We start from the raw sequence: 16,846 nt of genomic DNA, 5'->3' as shown, positions 1-16,846 counted from the left end.
CTCATGCCATCCAAATTAAAAAAATAAAAATCATAGTAAAGAGTGAATCCTCATCAACACAAGCCGAATCTTCCTCAAATGCCTGGTAAATAAGCCTCGTTTTCTCCTATAGTCCTTCCCATGCCCCCCTTAAACCCCACCATCCTTCCTGGCTGACCCCAACTCCCCGCCCCACCTCTCTATCCTGCCAAATTTCTCTCTCTAACCCTTTTTTTTTAATATATATATATATATATATATATATAGACGCACACACAAAAGTATTTATTTTCTTCTCTCGTGTCATGTCATGCAGCAAGCAAGAATAGCAAATAGCACTCTTTCTAGCACATGAAAAGGGCTTTTCAACCTTGCCTTTCTCTCTCACAGACGCCCCCACGACACTTGCTTCTCTCTCAGGGACAGTTTATAATTATTTTGATGTTTTTTTAGAAAAAAATATCTTAAAAAATAACGTTGTTATATTTTCAAATGCCATTTCAGTGTTTATTCTAAAATATTATTTTTTAGTATTTTTTTAATAATTTTGATATATTAATTGTCTTTTAAAATTTAAAAATATTATCTTAATATATAATTGTTTTAAAATAACATTTTTAAAAAACTTCACTACCAAACACGCACATATTAGCCAGCTCATACTCTTTCTCTCTCGCTCTTTCTCTATTTATCTCTCCAAAACAACCAAAAACACCAACTCCGCTCCTCTCTATATATCTGATGACACTTTCAACGTTTTCTCCATCAGATCTCTTGGAGATGCGTGATTCTTGAGAAAGTTTGAGACTTTCTGTCTTTTTTGGTTTTAACCCTTGTGGTTATCTGGGGGTTTGATATCTTTCAATACCCATGACTCAAAATCCTATCTTTTCTTGATTTGTTCGGTGGTTTTAACCTTAAGATCCCATTTTGGCATCTGGGTTTTGGCTGTTTTTCTGAGAGGAAGCGGAGAGGAAGAGCTTTTGAGAGGGTGAGCAAAAATGGCTAATGGACCTGAGAGAGAGATGGTGTTGTTGTTTAGTGAAGAAGAGTTGAGAGAGATGAGTGGGGTCAAGAGAGGTGGAGATTACATAGAAGTGATGTGTGGCTGTACTAGCCATAGATATGGTGATGCTGTTGGTAGGCTTAGGGTTTTTATCAATGGTGAACTTGAAATCACATGTGAATGCACTCCTGGTTGTGATGAAGGTCTCTTTTCTTAAAAAGTGTTTGTCTTGGTTTTTAAAATTTTTATGAAGGGTTTTAATGAACCGGGGTCTGATTTTTATGCATGTTGAACAGGTCTTGTGTGTGTGTGTGTGTGTGTATGGTTTGACGTTGATGGATGTCACTGTCTTTTGTTTAATCAAGAGTGATAAAGATCCTTTGCCAGTTGTATGGTTTGAATTTTGTTTTGTGTTATTATTACAGTCTCTAAGTGTATGTTGTTTTGTCTGAAAGAGTGAGTTGTGCATGCCATTGCTCAAATAGATAATGCAGTTTTGTCTGTGGACTTTTCTATGTTGATTTTTTCTGGTTCAGATTGAACTACGGCTTGTGTTTTGATTCAAGAACTGGTCTTTTGAGTGATCTTCTTTACAATGAGAGCTGCATGGCTTTTGTTGTTTTGATTGCAATGGTTGACTTCGATGTTCTAAGGTTTGGTTTTTTTATACCAGAATTCTGCTCTTCCTGTTGGACAGAGTAAGCCTTTGTGTATGGCACTCTTCTATGTACTTTATAGTACCCTCTCTGGCCACTCTATCCTTACAGCTCTCTACCTTTACTGTTATTGCTTTAGATTATGTGCAAATTCAAGGTTGACTATGTGAAGTGAACTATGGTTTTGTACAAGGATGGCTGCTGGTTGGGGTCAAACTAGGAAGCTGACTTCTAAATGGCTATCATGCACACCAATGCTTAAGTTGGATGTGGTCTTCTGTGTGCATGTACATCTGGTTACGTAGTGCTAAGTTAGGATACATCTTCTGACAACTCAGGATCTATCTTCTTTCACATTGCCGAATATTTTTTTCTCCCGTCACGGTGCAACTGGAAGGGTTGTCTAACCTGTGCCTGTGACTCCTCAGATTCGATTAAAGAATTGATAACTTGGGATGGTATAGGTGGAGGTTTCAACAAGTGTTCGGTACTGGAGTCTTGCAAGGGTTTGATACTGAAAGTTGTTACAGGAAGGGCAGTTTCTAGCCTTTAAAAGAGAGTTAGGTTCGTAGAAAGGGGAATGCATTTTGTTCGCAAGAATAACTCTTGTGGTCTTAACTGAAAGGAGAAAGCATTCACACTGTTTATCTTCATTTCTCATTAGTGAAACACCTTCTGCTGGACTTACCTGATAACTTTTAGGGCCACGTTTATGCAACTTTTCGTCTGTGCTCCATTGGCTATCCTGTGGCTCTTGCAGAAGAATGTGGTATATTGTCTGGTACAATAATCCAGTTAAACTTCTTTCTAATGTCTTAGTCACTTTATAACTTCACAGCAATTCAAAAAAATGGCAGTCGGTGTCCCTAAATGTTAAAATGGATTGATGTTCCCCGTGCATTGTCTTCTTCTCTGTGACTTGACCCTATGAAGCTTTCATTTGTTCCGTGCATGTGATCATAGCATATTTGTATTAAAGTATGATCTTTTTTTTGTCTTTAATTTAATCTTTGTTCAGATCTTTTGATTGCTTTATTTCCTGGAAATATCAAGTGCTTCCTTTAATTGTTTGAATGGTTATCTTGATGCAAGACAAGATGACTCCTGCTGCATTTGAGAAGCACTCTGGAAGAGAGACAGCTAGAAAATGGAAGAACAATGTATGGGTCATAGTTAATGGGGAGAAGGTTCCATTGGTAAAGACAGTGCTGCTCAAATACTACAACCAGGCCTCAAAAAATGGCAATGGATCCCACAGGTCACACAATGGACGAGTTTGTCATCGCGATGAGTTTGTTCGCTGTAATAAATGTAACAAGGAACGCAGGTTTCGGTTACGGTCCAAAGAGGAGTGTCGGATTCACCATGATGCTTTGGCTGATGCGAACTGGAAATGTGCTGATATGCCATATGACAAGTAAGTTTCCCCTTGAATCACTGATTGTTGATGATTTGCTTATTTTGACCTTCATGAAGTTTTAGGTCGTTAGTCATTTTGAACGATGATTCTAAAATCTGTTTCCTTTTTACATTGGAAGCTGGATTCTGATCATGCACTTCATGCCTGTATGGTGGAGATTTTGACATGTTTGCAGTTTTTAAGTAAACCATGCATTGATTCATTCTTGTTCTCTTTGTTGGTGAAGTTTCTTGTCTTTAGAGAGCAAAACGAGGTCATGAATCCAATCAATATCTTTGTTTTCATTCATTTTTAACTTCATTTGTTGTGCTGTCTTTTTTGTTTCTTTTCTTCTATTGAAGAATGGGTGATTTTGTGCATCATTTACTACCAGGATGAATAACTTGTTCGGATGGGCATTGATGATAGAAGATGGAATATTGTTTGATTTAGGTGATAGAAGAATGCTGATGCTTTGAAAACAAAAGTTTATATTATATGATCAGGCTTGTATGATTACAGCGTGATCAGCCTCTATGCAAGCTAGGTATAGGTCATGATTGATAAAAGCACCTTCGATCAGACATTCAACAGCACTTGATTAGGCCAAGGTATCCGGTCAAACAAATTATCCTTATTGATAGACTACTCTCATTAAGAGGTATCACAGAGAGCTAAAGTACATTTAGAGGATTAAAGAAATAAGATATCCTTGCTTGAGAAATCATAAATAAAGGAGCAACCTATGTGTTGTTGTAGAAGGATTTCATGTTTTATTAAAATGGATAGGGGATTCATGTATTTTATCTTTTGCAGGACATTTTTTTTGACCTAGAGTTCTCTTCATGAAGCATTGCTTATTTGCCCTGTCATGAAGTGCGTGTTTATTTGCCAGATCATATCCCCTCTGATTATTTTAGTTGCAAAGTTTCAGTAAATCTGTTAAGCACCTTTTTTTAGCATGTTGAAAAAAATGAAAAGATCAGAGATATAATTGTGCTTGATATGATGATAATTTATTTAGTTTAGAAGTTGAGTAGTATTCCCATGTGATTGATGCTTATTTTAATTTCTGAAGTTTAACAAAAATTCTATTATGACAATGGAACCAATCTTGATACATAGCCATAGGTGTCATCCTACCTTTCGCTGCCACCTTTGCACCTCTGCACGGAAGCATTTCTGAAGTGATAGTCATAGAGGGATACAAAGTAAACTCTGTATATAGTGGAGTTTTTAACAAATTCTATTTCCCTAATTGCTAGCCTGCATTTATAGATGTAATTTTGTGCCATGCAATTGAAGGAAACCCAGTGACATGCTATCTACTTCATGCGTTTCTGGAACATTTTCACATTGAGGGTTAAGGACAGTTCTTATTTGAGATCCCGTCCCAGTGACATGCTTTCTACTCCATGCTTTTCTGGAACATTTTCAAGTTAAGGACAGTTCTTATTTGAGATCCCATTTACAGAATTTGGAACATGTATAATTTTTGTTTTTTGCATTTTTTTTCCACTCAATCTTTTGTTTTTATTATCTATATTTGGAACTTCTTCATGTAAGTCTTTTGAAGAAGCAAAAGCACCTGTGTTTCTTCATGGGCTACAATTTTTCCATCGGTGCTCGAGTTTCTTTATATTTGGAAGATTTTTTAAATGAATTGGTGGGTTCTTGCAATGATCAGATCTGTACTTGATGCATGACTGAAGTTCGCCTTTTGCACAACTTTAGTGTAGAAATTTGACTAGACTTTTTCTAGCTGTTCAATGGTCTAGCATGCATGCACGCAGTCTACTAGTAGAAATTTAACTAATGTTGTGGTTTCATGTGTGTTTTTTACTTATTTCAGAATAACATGTGACGATGACGAAGAACGGGCAAGTCGAAGGGTGTACAGGGGTTGCACCCGTTCCCCAACATGCAAGGGCTGCACTTCCTGTGTGTGCTTTGGTTGTGAAATCTGTCGTTTCTCAGATTGCAGCTGCCAAACTTGCACCGACTTCACTAGGAATGCAAAAGTTTGAGTTCAAAACAGTGATGCTTTAGCAGTCCTGATATCCCCCCTTTTATTTGTTGCCTTTCTATGGCATTATTGCTTTATTTAATCCCCTGCCCCCACAGTTAAGCCTATGAGTAACATTCTCTTATGTTAAACCTGAAATTCCAGTCTCTGAGTTAGGCATTCATTGTGCTCGTTGGCTGGTAGAGAACTTCGAAATTTAGTAATTTATCTCATTTATTTTTTTCTTTTGCATGTTCATGTCTACCGACGGTTTCTTTTCCACCATCAATTCTTGGCATGTTAAAACCTGCATTTCTTACATCTGCTTAGCCACAGGCACAAGCCCTCCTCACCTGGCCACTGAAAGATGAGGGTTTGTGACCATTGTTTGGAAGCATGGTTGTCAGGTCTGTTCAGGGTCATCCAGTTTAGGATTGGGGCATCAATCAATCCAAGTCAATAATTTTTTTTTAAATTCCTTGGAGTTGAATAGACTAGGTTTCATTGGAACTGGTCGTTTGAGTCTGGTTTGGTCAACTTGCTAGGTTATCTAAAAGGTTAAAAGTAAAACCTGGTATGGATACAAAATGATTTGAAGAAAATTTGGTCTAGATCAAGCGTGGTTGAGTCAATATATATAATGGTCCAAATCAAGTTTTGGGTCATTGGGATGCCCTGTTGGGTTAAGTTTGTTTGGAAAAAGGAATGGTTTAACTGGGGTGAAATCGTGTTTTGGGGTCCTAGGTTTAGGTTTTAGATTGAGATGTTAAATTGTTTTTTAAAATATTTGTTATTTAGAAATGTATTAAAATAATATTTTTTTAAAAAAATATTTAATATTAGCTAAAAATATGAAAAAATTAATGAAACAAAAAAAATTTAATTTTTTTATCAAAAATTATTTTTAAACGCAAAAATATCATCATTAGTTTTGGTTGCATTTGTATACTTTGTCTAATAATTTACGAGTTTAAAATTGTAATGCATAATATTTTTTAAAATATTTTTTATTTAAGAATATAGTAAAATAATATATATTTTTTTATTTTTGATATTGACACGTTAAAATGATAAAAAAGACACAATTATTAATTTAATTTTTTTTCAAAAAAAAATAAATAATTTGAAGAACTGTTGTTAAACCATATTCCCAAAAAAAATTGAATACTAACATATAATCAAGGACTAAAAAGAAAATTTACTCTTTTAGTTTTGCTGAGGATGGTAAGCAAGCAGCCAGGTACAGCTGTAAGTCAACTGGTGTGGAAGTTCTTGGCACCATTGAATTGGTGATAATTTCTCAAAGATTGGTCAGAAATGGGAGGAAATCACAAGTGAGTGGATGAATCTACTGAGGAAAATGTCTATGCTCTGGAGGAAATCTCCACTCCCATGGGAACATAAGGGCTGGTTTTGACTTTGGAAGACAAGTTGCAGATGGATGGTTTTAGGCCCATGAAAGAACAAGCATAAAGCCCACAGAAATGGGCTTTAAGGATATGTTTGGTCTGCGGGATAACATAGGAGGATGAAAATAGAACATCATATGAAACCTGTCTCAATAAACTATGTTATTTTTATCAATAAATTTTAATATTGTATTTTGATCAAATTTGTTGTTATATATATAATTAAATAAATATAGTTTTTTTAAAAAGTTTTTAAACTCAATAAAATTCATAATCGAGATCGTAAAATGATCTAAATTGATTTAATATATCATCATTTTATTTTTTTTTAAGTTATCATTTTAATTTTTTTTTTAAATCTAAGTTATGATTTTGCTAGTTGTTCAAGGTTATATTTGAATATGTGAAATTAATTAATTTATATTGAAAATGTTTTTGCACAATTTAATATAGAACTTGAACCAAATATATAATTGAATCTGGAGATTTTAAAATTGAACAACTTGATTGGATTAATAACATTGCTAAATATTTTTCATAATTTTAATGTTTTTTTTTTTTGAAGTTTAAAAAGTTTTTGGTCCTATCCAAGATAGATAGAGCGCGGGAATGAACTAGTTTTATATACAATTTATACTAATTTCTCGTAAGATTTGAAATGATATTTCCCTCTTTTGGACTATTGACTTTTTTTCATATATATTTTCATGAAAATTACTGAAATAAAAAAAAAAGATAATTAAAATAAATATTATTTAAGAAAAATAAAAGAATTAAAATATTATTAGTTGTTCTATTTTCTTACAACAAAAATCCCAATTATAAATAAAAAAAAATCTATGTATGCATTTAATTAAATAAACCAAGAATTATCTATGTAAATAAATGCAGAAAAAAATATTAATATGTTTATTCGACTCGCCTTGCTGGAGGTCAAATAATTTTTGTAATGCAAGTAAATTAATGTGTAGATGTTATTAATGTGTTTTTTAACAGCGAGTAAATAATATAACTATAAATCAAAAGATTGATGCTTACATATGTAGTAGACACTAGATGCATTAATAAAAACATGTAAAATCTCAAATTTATTTTTCACGTACTGGAAAATTAGGATTATGTTGCAATTTTTATGTTGAAACACCATTTTCTTAGTCTCTATATAATAATTTTTCAAAAAAAAGAAAAAAAATTCCAAAAAATGAAGATAAATAGACTAAGTGTAAAACAATAAATATTCAAAGTGTAAAGAATAAAAAATAATATTGTTTTCAAAAAAATTACAAAGAAAAAAAACTAAAAAAAAACATTTAAAAAATTAAAGATAATAATAAAAAAATAATTAATAGGCAAAGTATAAAATGATAAAAACATTAAAGAAAATTTCAATTGTCATTTTTACCATGTTATTTCAAAAAATAAAAAATTACAAATTTATCACCACTATAATACCCGCTAAAGGAAAAAAAAAATAGAAAATTTCAATGGTGACATTTTTACCTTAAAATACCTTGTACTTCTAGTACATGTATAGATTTTATATTTATAAGGATACGATTGTTCTTATAGTATGTTGTTCTGATCCCACACGGCCACACTCACCAGACGTAAAACAAAACAGTACTCTAATTTGCATCGCTGTCATGTCCTATGAAATATCTTATCCAACACACCATGGCCTCTGAAATACCAGAAGCTTGCACCAGTATAGGAATGTGGGAGCTGAATGTTACCTAGCCTATGAAGGCATTTGGCTTGCACAGACGACAGCAAGAAGCACCACTCCCAAGGAGCACCTGGGGAGCACACCAAATTTTGCACGGATTAAGATTTGAAGGAAGAATCTCCTAGACCACATGATACAATCCAGATCCGTGCATATATTGAGCCCAAAACTTGATGCCAAGGTTCTCTTAGAATCTCACAACCACCATGAACCAACCATGAGCAACCATTATCACCACTTCCCTTGCACCAGCAGACCAGCTTCCCCCTCAACGAAAGCCAAACAACAATTCTTAAATACCATTATAATTATATTATAATAAAGAACTAAAAGTGAAGGGGAATACTGCAGCATCAACTGTAATTGAGGTAAGTCAAGCACCAGACGAGCAATGTAGCAAACATTTTCTCTGACATCCATTAACGTAAAATAATTTACACAAAGGAGGCGAGCCTGCAGGGCACTGCAGGTCCACTCATTGCCTATTTCAAGTTACAGCTCAACATGTTACAGTGCAAACGTAAACATGACAAAAATCAGTTTGGTGGCTGTCTACCTCTCCCACCTGAAAAACGACCACCCCCTCTACGATAATGTTTTCTTCCATGGCTGGAAGAGGCTCCTGCATTGAATTGCTGAGGAGCTTGTATGTTGCCAGGAGGGATGGCTGGTGGTTGGAAACTACAGTTCTGTCCTAAAGGCGGTCCAGTGGATACCATTCCTTGGTCTACCACATTCATAGCTGGAGGATTAGGTTGAACCTGAAATCCTGTTCCAAATGCAGCTTGGTTAAAGTAGTGTCCTCCCACTACAGGCCATGGTGGAGGATATGCAGGTCCAGCAAAGAAATTTGGTTGTCCCCCTGCTAACAAAGCATTAGGAAGTGATCTCTGACCAGGATTGAAATGTTGCTGAATTGGCATACCATTTGCCATTGGTATCTGATAGGGATGCTGAAGTTGACTCTGTACAGGCCAAGGCATATTATTAGCTGGAAAACCACCTGGAATTGCTAAAGCCTGAGGCTGCTGAGACGGTACCATATTCGCCCATACACCATTTGAAGGTGCATAAACACCAGTTGTCCGAGGCACTGGGGCCAATGATGTTCCAACAGCAGAGTCATTACGCAAATTTTGATTGGGTGGTAGCTGATCTACACCAGTTGGCATTTGCTCCCCCAAAGGTTTATTATTCTTCCAACCGCCACCCCTATTTTTCACCTTCCTTCTATTGTTTTTGTTTTTTCCAGATTTCTCATCACTGACTCCTCTCTTTGACATTTTTAACATCCTCTTGTGCTCCGCCTCTTTCTCATCATCTGAAAATTCTGTCTCATTAGTTAACTCTTCATCGTATTCACCAGATGCATCGTACCCTTTCTTGTGAAGATTCTTGACATTGAGCACATGATTGGCAAACTCAGGAACAAAAGATATCAAAGTACCATTAAGGACCCCAGCAGGGACTTCACTTTCTGAATTGTATCTCACCACGTAGTATGGGTTTTTGACAGGTCCAAAAATCTCATCTACCAACCCCAACGGGGATCTCTTTTCAGTTATCCACAGGATAGAACCCTCATTCAAGGGATTGTGCTTTTCCACCCCTTGTACTATAACCTGGGGACCTATAGCCTGAAAAATCAAGAATAAAAGATTTACTGAGACAGCTCTCACCAATCCAAAGTCAACCTAGAGCTTAAATTGACAGAGAAAGCAAACATATCTGTGTGATTTACATATATTGGTGTTAGATTTAAGACATCTTTACTTCAATAAAAATGATCTACACTTGGCTTCATACGGGCTTACCGACAAAACAACTCCAACAGGTAGCATCTGATGATGAAGTTCCAATGAAGCATGAACAGGAGGAACAGGAGGGAGAAACTGCAGATTTGGCACAAGTTTATTTGATTAGCAATATGACATAAAAACAAAACATTGAAACGCCTGAATAGTGAGCCACTGGATCAAATTTTGATCTGCAACCTAACTCAGGCATACTTGTCATCAATGGGTATAACAGTATAGCCTTATTCTGGGTCCATAGAAAGTCACACACAGAGGAGCCAAGTCAAAAAATTCCTATTCTTAAACTAACATTAATAGTAAATTGCATTATCATTATCATAGCAATTAACCTGTTAATGTAGAACCATAAAAATCAGTGACTATATCAAACAGAGAAGGAACGAAGGCTTTTTAGTTTTTATTGTTGTTATTTTTTTTCAGAGTCCTCTAATTGTATTCTTACATAAACCTTAAGTTAATTAGGCTGGGCACCAGTAACTACAACAATAAATTTGTTTTCAAACAGTATTCATGTTAAGCTGCTAAACCTTCATCTTCTGGAAAGTGAAGAAACAATACACCGCTAGACTATGCCATATAAAACAATAAATTGCCCTAACATTTACTTGCCAGAAAAAATGTGTATGAAAACACCTTGCATTTCTATATTTAACTCCATAGATCGTACTCACATGATCAATGACAAAGCAAGAACTAATGATTCCAATGCCTCGGACATTAAACAATGTACAATAAGATAAAACTGATTCACACATAAAATAGCAGCAAAAGCAGCAAAAATTTACCTGAACCTCGTTCTTCGACTTAATAGGCTCTCCCGTAGCAGCATCCTCCTCCTCATCAACATCACTCCACTCAACCATCTTGTATCCATCGTCCTCCTCCTCCACCTCCTCCTCCTCACCCTCATCCTCACTATCATTCCCAGCAACCATTTCCTCTCCATCAACATCCCGTATCTCACCTTCTTCCATGTCACCCAAACCATCTAACCCTTTATTTACTTCCATTCTAACTCCCCCCTTCTTCTCCTCCTCTTCCTGATCACTCTCCTCTTCTTGTTCATCATCATCATCATCATCATCACTACTGCTACTAGAAGATGAACTGCTTTCACTCTCCGATTCAGACTCGCTTTCACTTTCGCTCTCCTCTTCATCACTCACTATTTTACCATTCACACCACTACCGTCACCAATATCTGAACCCGACCCATTCATCAAACCACCATTACCTATCTCTGCCTCATCACCCACAACTTTTGCACCCCCATCAACCACAACTAAACTCAGCTCAGCAACCAAACTAACCCTTCCCATCTCCTCCTCAATAGAGCACCCCAGACTCCCTCCTCTTTCAAGCTCCACTCTTTCTTCCTTCACCTTCACCAAACCCCCCAGATCAGACCCATCAACAATTCCCTTCTTTTCTTCGAAAACTGAATCAGAACCATTAACAACCAGGTCCTTAACAACAAGCCCTTTATCATCCATCTCCATTCTCTTCTCAAAATCTAAACTAAACCTTTCTGGGCCTTCAAAAAACTCCTCTATAGAATCAAAATCAAGAAAAGAATCAGCAAAATTTGTGAGCTTTTGATCAAAAGGTTCAATTGGGTCTTCCAAGTTTCTAGCTTTAGAAACTTGGTTGCTTTCTTCTTCTTCTTCTTTAATGGTGGAGGGTTCAGATACAAACCCCACCATTTTTAAGATTGGATTTTTGGAGAGAAGAGTTTATGGTGCAGTGAAATTTCATAACTGAAACAGTGGCAAATCTATTGATACTATATATATACTGTTTTCCTTTTTTTCGTGTGTGAGAACTGGGATTTCTGTTGTTTGGGAGAAAGGTTTGCCTCTTAAACCCTAGTTGGAAGGTGCTAGGGTTTTGGTTTTTGTTGGGATTTTTTATATGGATTTGGTGAGCTAAGGCTTTTTATTTAATGGGATGGGCTACTCTTGGGCCATTAATTTGAATCTGTTATTTTGAGACACCCCCCCTGTTTTCCTATCCTTTTCTTGTTCATATGATAGGTTAAGAAATAAAGAAGTGGACGTTGATCTTTTCACAAGGATCAAAAATTGTATAATAAATTGATGACTTGATGTGTTTTTCAAATTAAAATTAAGATTATCACATATTTTCAACCATTAATGAAACTTTGAATTATTGTTCTTGATACCTTGGTTTCTACCAAGATACTATGGGCCTAGGCATCCAAGGTTATATAATTTCTGCAAATATGCAAGCAATAGATGTTATTTTTAATGAATTAAAATTTGTTTAGATCATTAATTTCTAGATTTGTTCATGTCATTATTGGTCAAAACTAATCATGCTAATTTCCCCTGTATTGCTCCAATTTTATGAAGGAAAAAGCTAGGATTCAAACATTATATGAATGTGCATTCATTAACTTTTATCTACCATTGATTTGTTTTTGAAAAAAATCGACTATTAAAAAAAAAACTAATGACTTTTTTAAATACATTAAATAAATGTTATTTTATATATTAATATTTTCAAGTATTCCCACAAATTCTAAATAAAAAAGAAATACCGTGATTAATTAAGAACATTGAATAATTTTTAATAAATACCCTTTTATGAAATATCCCTAAAGTATGATCTCAAGATCCCGTTTGTTTTTTATTTTTAAAAGTAATTTTGAAAAAAATATTTTTTTTCTTTCAAATTAATTTTTTTAGTGTTTTTAGATCATTCTGATATTATAACATGTAGAAAATACTAGTTTAATATATTTCTAAGTGAAAAAACCACCATCACATTCTCATACACCCCTCTGTAGCCGGGGTTTTAAACCGTGATTGAAATAAAAAAACAAAAAAAAACACTATTTTTAATGTTTTCATTATTATTGAACCACAATTTAAAACGCTAGATAGCAAAATTGAAAGCTTATTAGAAGCTGGGCTATGAAAAGGACTTCTGAAATAAAATAAATACAGAAAGCTGTAATCTAATGGCATTAATTCTCATAATTTATTACACCCAGTTGTCCTTTCTCATAAATTTCTTCACTCATTAAGCTGAGACATAAAAAATGCACTGAGAGTGATAATATCTGTAGATGATGATGAAAGGGAAACCAAACACCCTTTTTCTTGCTGGCATTTCACATGCATCTCATCGTCATTCAACAGCTTCCCAGGCACGGCTGTCCATATCCATCCCTTGATTCCCTCAGCAACAAAAACAGAAGGAAAATCCCATGAGTTTTCATCTTCCTGCCCTTTCATGATCATACTTTGTATTCGTACGTAGAAGTTAACACGTACTTCTGCATTTTCTCGATTAAAAGGTTCAAGAAAGTAAGTTTAATGTCAAGGAAAAAAAAATCATTGCTGGATGATTGGAGCATGCAGCTAGCCTAGACAGAAAATTATCTGATGCGTAAATTAAATCATAGTTTTAATACTAGATTGGCATGACAGATCAACACAAGACCTAACCAATTCAAAACTTGAATCGATTTGAGTTGAATAAAATATATAGTTGACCGTCAATTATTTTTTAATAAAATAATATTATTTTTATTATTTTTATTAACCTGGATAAACCTCTGAACCCGTTATAAAAATCTTCCCTCGACTACCGGATTGATTTTTAAAACTACGTGTAAAATTGGTACCCTCTATTAGGTCATTAAAGGGTTCACCTAGACTAGTACGTGCTCTTATTATTTCACTTATTTCTGAAAAAGACTCCATGCTTGCATGCATTAATATAATTACAATTTTAATATATTTGAGGTGCACGCAAATTGAAACACAGAGATGTATGTTAATAAAAAGAATTATAATTTTAATAGTAAAAGTTAGACCGTACGTATTCAGTTATTGGCATCACGTACAGAACTCCACCTTCCATGTCCTCTCCTCTTGATGATGAGCCATTACTGTCCATCCTCCTGATTAAAGCTGCCCGTCTGTAAATTTATCACACTCGCTGCACAAACTGCAGGATTCCAAACCCAAAACCATTGACGTATCCCCCCTTTTTCTATGCTGCAAACAAGAAAGAACATTGAGCATCTATCTCCCTTTGAGGACTCTAGCTCTCTACAGTTTCCTTCTTCTTAATTTTTTCTCGATGAACAACACTGCTCTCTACAATTTCCCAACCCAGATTTCTCATAAAAAAAAAGGTTAAGAAATAGAATAAGCAACGTGTAAAACTAGAGGTTCAAGCATGTTTTTATAAGTAGCTGCAAGGCGTCCAAAACTTATTTAATTAACACCATATATATAAACTTATTGAGCAAGGGAGGGAAAAACCCATGCTGAAGTCCTCCAAAGCTAACTAGCTAAAGGAATGAAGAACAGTAATTCAGTGGTAAGATTTGAGAATAGCTCCACAGAAAGTACACATGATAGCTCTCCAAGATCTCGAGTAAAATGGCACATAGCAAAATCTTGTACAGGTTTTCATGTCAGCTACACTTGCTCCGCCACCACACCTTGAACAAGTTCCAGCTGCCGGCTTGCTTCTTCTCACTTTCCGAGTCTGATCAATAAGAAAACAAAAGTAAACCATGCTGTTCTTGTCTTGATATATTTTGGGCTTGCCGTAGTTTTTTTGAGTTGAGACTTGAGAGAGCAATACTGCTGGTAAGCAGTCAGCATATAAATAGTAGCTGGGCAAGTGCATTTATATACGCATGAGAGGCGTTAAAGATCAAGCAACTTCATTGGTCTTTTGACCGTTAGATTCGCCGCATTTTTAAAACTACAACTCTTTTTAATCCAATTAATTTTAACCCCGTCGTGTAATTAGGCATGTTTGGAGTCGAGATGAATGTTTCGCTATTTTTTTTATTTTTTGATATTTTTTTTGTTTTAAATTAAATTTTTAGTTGTTATAATTGTTTTGATAAGTTGATGTTAAAAATAAATTTTAAAAAATAAAATAAATTATTTTAATATATTTTTAAGTGAAAAGTTCTAGTTTGGTTGGTATCAATCCAATAATCTATTTATCTAATCTATAACTTAATCTGAGTTAAAAAAAAATTCAAATCAATTCAAATGAGTTAACTCATAACTAAATTAGCCAAATCAAAACTTAATTTAATTAAAAAAAAATTTATAACAATATTATTTTAAATTTATCAAAAGTTAACATGCTTTGGCTAGTAATTTAATATTTTAGACCATAGTATAAGCACATTGAATTTAATAACTTTATTTTAAACTAGATTTTTTTAAAAAAATCTTTTAATCATATCTCTTTCAAATCTTAAATAATAATAATAAAAAGAATAATAACAACAACAACAACCAACTCACCTCTCAACCAACTAAAAATAAATAAAGATCATTGTGAACAAGTTTATGAGTTCATAGGATCCAGAGTTGTTTGTTGTCTGGTCATGAATTAATGGTGGCGGTCTACTCCCTTTTGAGTGCAAAGAGTTTTTTATTACCACGTGTCAGACACAGTTAGGCTTGCAGCAACGTGGAAGGTGGTCTGAGGGGATCTGGACCGTACACGCGGGTAAGACTCAGGAGCCGACAACAGCAATGTCATTACTAAAGGCCAGCCAGGTAGATTTTTCGGTTTTTTAGGAGTGCTGCAAGAGTTATGTTTTAAAAAATATATTAAAAATTTTTTTAAAAAATTTTATTATTTATTTTTCGATTTTAAGCATAATTACAAAACACAACCCAGCTAAATGAATTGATTTAGGACCCTATTCCTATATTGATTGTCAAAGAAAAATCTAGAGTTAATATGATTGATATAATCAAAATTGGTTTGATAATATTTTTAAAAATTTTAAAATAATATCATTTAAAAAAAAAAAAAAGTAAAACAACATCTCATAAAATTTATGAGGTTACGGGGAGAGTTGTTTGTTGTTTGGTCAAGAATTAATGGTGGCGGTCTAGCTCCCTTTTGAGTGCAAAGAGTTCTCTTGTGGGTTATTTCCACGTGTCAGGCACGTTTAGGCTTACTACTACAAGGAAGGTGGTCTGAGATGATCTGGACCGCACACGCGGGCAGACACAGGAGCGAAAAATAGCAAGGTCATTACTGAGACCAGCCAGGTGGCTTTCGTTGACTAGGGAGAATGTGGGTGGCAGTTGTTAGGTTTCTATCGATTTTCGGGCATTGCTACGAAACAGACAAATTATTTTTAAAGGGTAATTGCCATTTCCTGTTTTTATATATATATATATATATATATATATATAATTATATTTGAGTTCATTTTAAAAATATACTTAGCTTAAAAAATTAAATTATTGTTTTTTAATATTTTTTAATTGTTTTAACCTATATATTTTATCTTCTAAAAAAAACTCCTTGATTACCAAGTTAATTTTTAAAATTATAATAATTACTGTTTAGCCAAGCACTCTTTAATAACATAGATAAATGTTAGTCTATTTAAATTTTATTATTCTTTTTTATACTAAAGAATATCTTGGAGTATTCATTAACATGATTGACTTATTTTCATTTAATTATTTTTTTTATAAACTCTAGCTAGTTTATTAAAAGATAAGAATATATTTGGTAGTGTGGTAGCAATTATTTTTTAAATAACTTTTTATACTGAAAATTATAAAAATTATTTTTATTTTTTAAAAATTATTTTTAACATAAACATATAAAAACAATTCAAAACATATAAATCATATTAAATTTTTTATAAGAAATTAAATTTTTTTACTTCCTAACACATCTCAGCTTGGCTTGACATGAGAAAATCACGGCGTGGAGCTTGACACAGGCTAGGTTTTAAGCTGAATTTTAAACACTATTGATTTGGTAACATTTAGTTGACGGTAGGTTAACCCCACCATTTTAACAAAACAAAAA

The 16,846-nt window shown here is 34.1% G+C and overlaps 3 protein-coding genes across 3 annotated transcripts; 1 reads left to right on the top strand and 2 right to left on the bottom strand.

Moving 5' to 3' along the window:
• Window positions 1-630: 630 nt before the first annotated feature.
• LOC133669406 (protein ULTRAPETALA 1-like) lies at window positions 631-5,297 on the top strand. Its single transcript, XM_062089527.1, has 3 exons — window positions 631-1,188; window positions 2,734-3,058; window positions 4,893-5,297. Exons 1-3 carry the CDS (start codon window positions 981-983, stop codon window positions 5,065-5,067), a joined length of 708 nt encoding a protein of 235 aa, XP_061945511.1. The 5' UTR covers window positions 631-980; the 3' UTR covers window positions 5,068-5,297.
• A 3,277-nt stretch (window positions 5,298-8,574) lies between these two features.
• On the bottom strand, window positions 8,575-11,889 carry LOC133668952 (H/ACA ribonucleoprotein complex non-core subunit NAF1-like). Its single transcript, XM_062088961.1, has 3 exons — window positions 10,783-11,889; window positions 9,995-10,072; window positions 8,575-9,817 (listed from the first exon to the last, which is right to left on the bottom strand). The coding sequence occupies exons 1-3, from the start codon at window positions 11,698-11,700 to the stop codon at window positions 8,717-8,719; spliced, it is 2,097 nt and encodes a 698-aa protein (XP_061944945.1). The 5' UTR covers window positions 11,701-11,889; the 3' UTR covers window positions 8,575-8,716.
• A 1,063-nt stretch (window positions 11,890-12,952) lies between these two features.
• On the bottom strand, window positions 12,953-14,628 carry LOC133669620 (uncharacterized). The gene is made up of 2 exons (XM_062089825.1): window positions 13,847-14,628; window positions 12,953-13,298 (listed from the first exon to the last, which is right to left on the bottom strand). Exon 1 carries the CDS (start codon window positions 14,552-14,554, stop codon window positions 14,348-14,350), a length of 207 nt encoding a protein of 68 aa, XP_061945809.1. The 5' UTR covers window positions 14,555-14,628; the 3' UTR covers window positions 12,953-13,298; window positions 13,847-14,347.
• Between the last annotated feature and the right edge of the window lie 2,218 nt (window positions 14,629-16,846).

This window comes from Populus nigra, chromosome 12, assembly GCF_951802175.1.
Source record: "Populus nigra chromosome 12, ddPopNigr1.1, whole genome shotgun sequence".
Classification (NCBI taxonomy): Eukaryota; Viridiplantae; Streptophyta; class Magnoliopsida; order Malpighiales; family Salicaceae; genus Populus; species Populus nigra.
The sequence above is the reverse complement of the archived record's forward strand: the minus strand, read 5'-3'. Positions and strand labels throughout refer to the sequence as shown.

Coding starts and splice junctions, on each gene's coding strand:
- LOC133668952 (XM_062088961.1), bottom strand. CDS start 11,700: ATGGTGGGGTTTGTATCTGAACCCTCCACCATTAAAGAAGAAGAAGAA. Junction 10,073..10,782: donor AGTCGAAGAACGAGGTTCAG/GTAAATTTTTGC, acceptor CCAAATCTGCAG/TTTCTCCCTCCTGTTCCTCC. Junction 9,818..9,994: donor CTGTTGGAGTTGTTTTGTCG/GTAAGCCCGTAT, acceptor TTGATTTTTCAG/GCTATAGGTCCCCAGGTTAT.
- LOC133669620 (XM_062089825.1), bottom strand. CDS start 14,554: ATGGTTTACTTTTGTTTTCTTATTGATCAGACTCGGAAAGTGAGAAGA.
- LOC133669406 (XM_062089527.1), top strand. CDS start 981: ATGGCTAATGGACCTGAGAGAGAGATGGTGTTGTTGTTTAGTGAAGAA. Junction 1,189..2,733: donor CACTCCTGGTTGTGATGAAG/GTCTCTTTTCTT, acceptor TCTTGATGCAAG/ACAAGATGACTCCTGCTGCA. Junction 3,059..4,892: donor GCTGATATGCCATATGACAA/GTAAGTTTCCCC, acceptor TACTTATTTCAG/AATAACATGTGACGATGACG.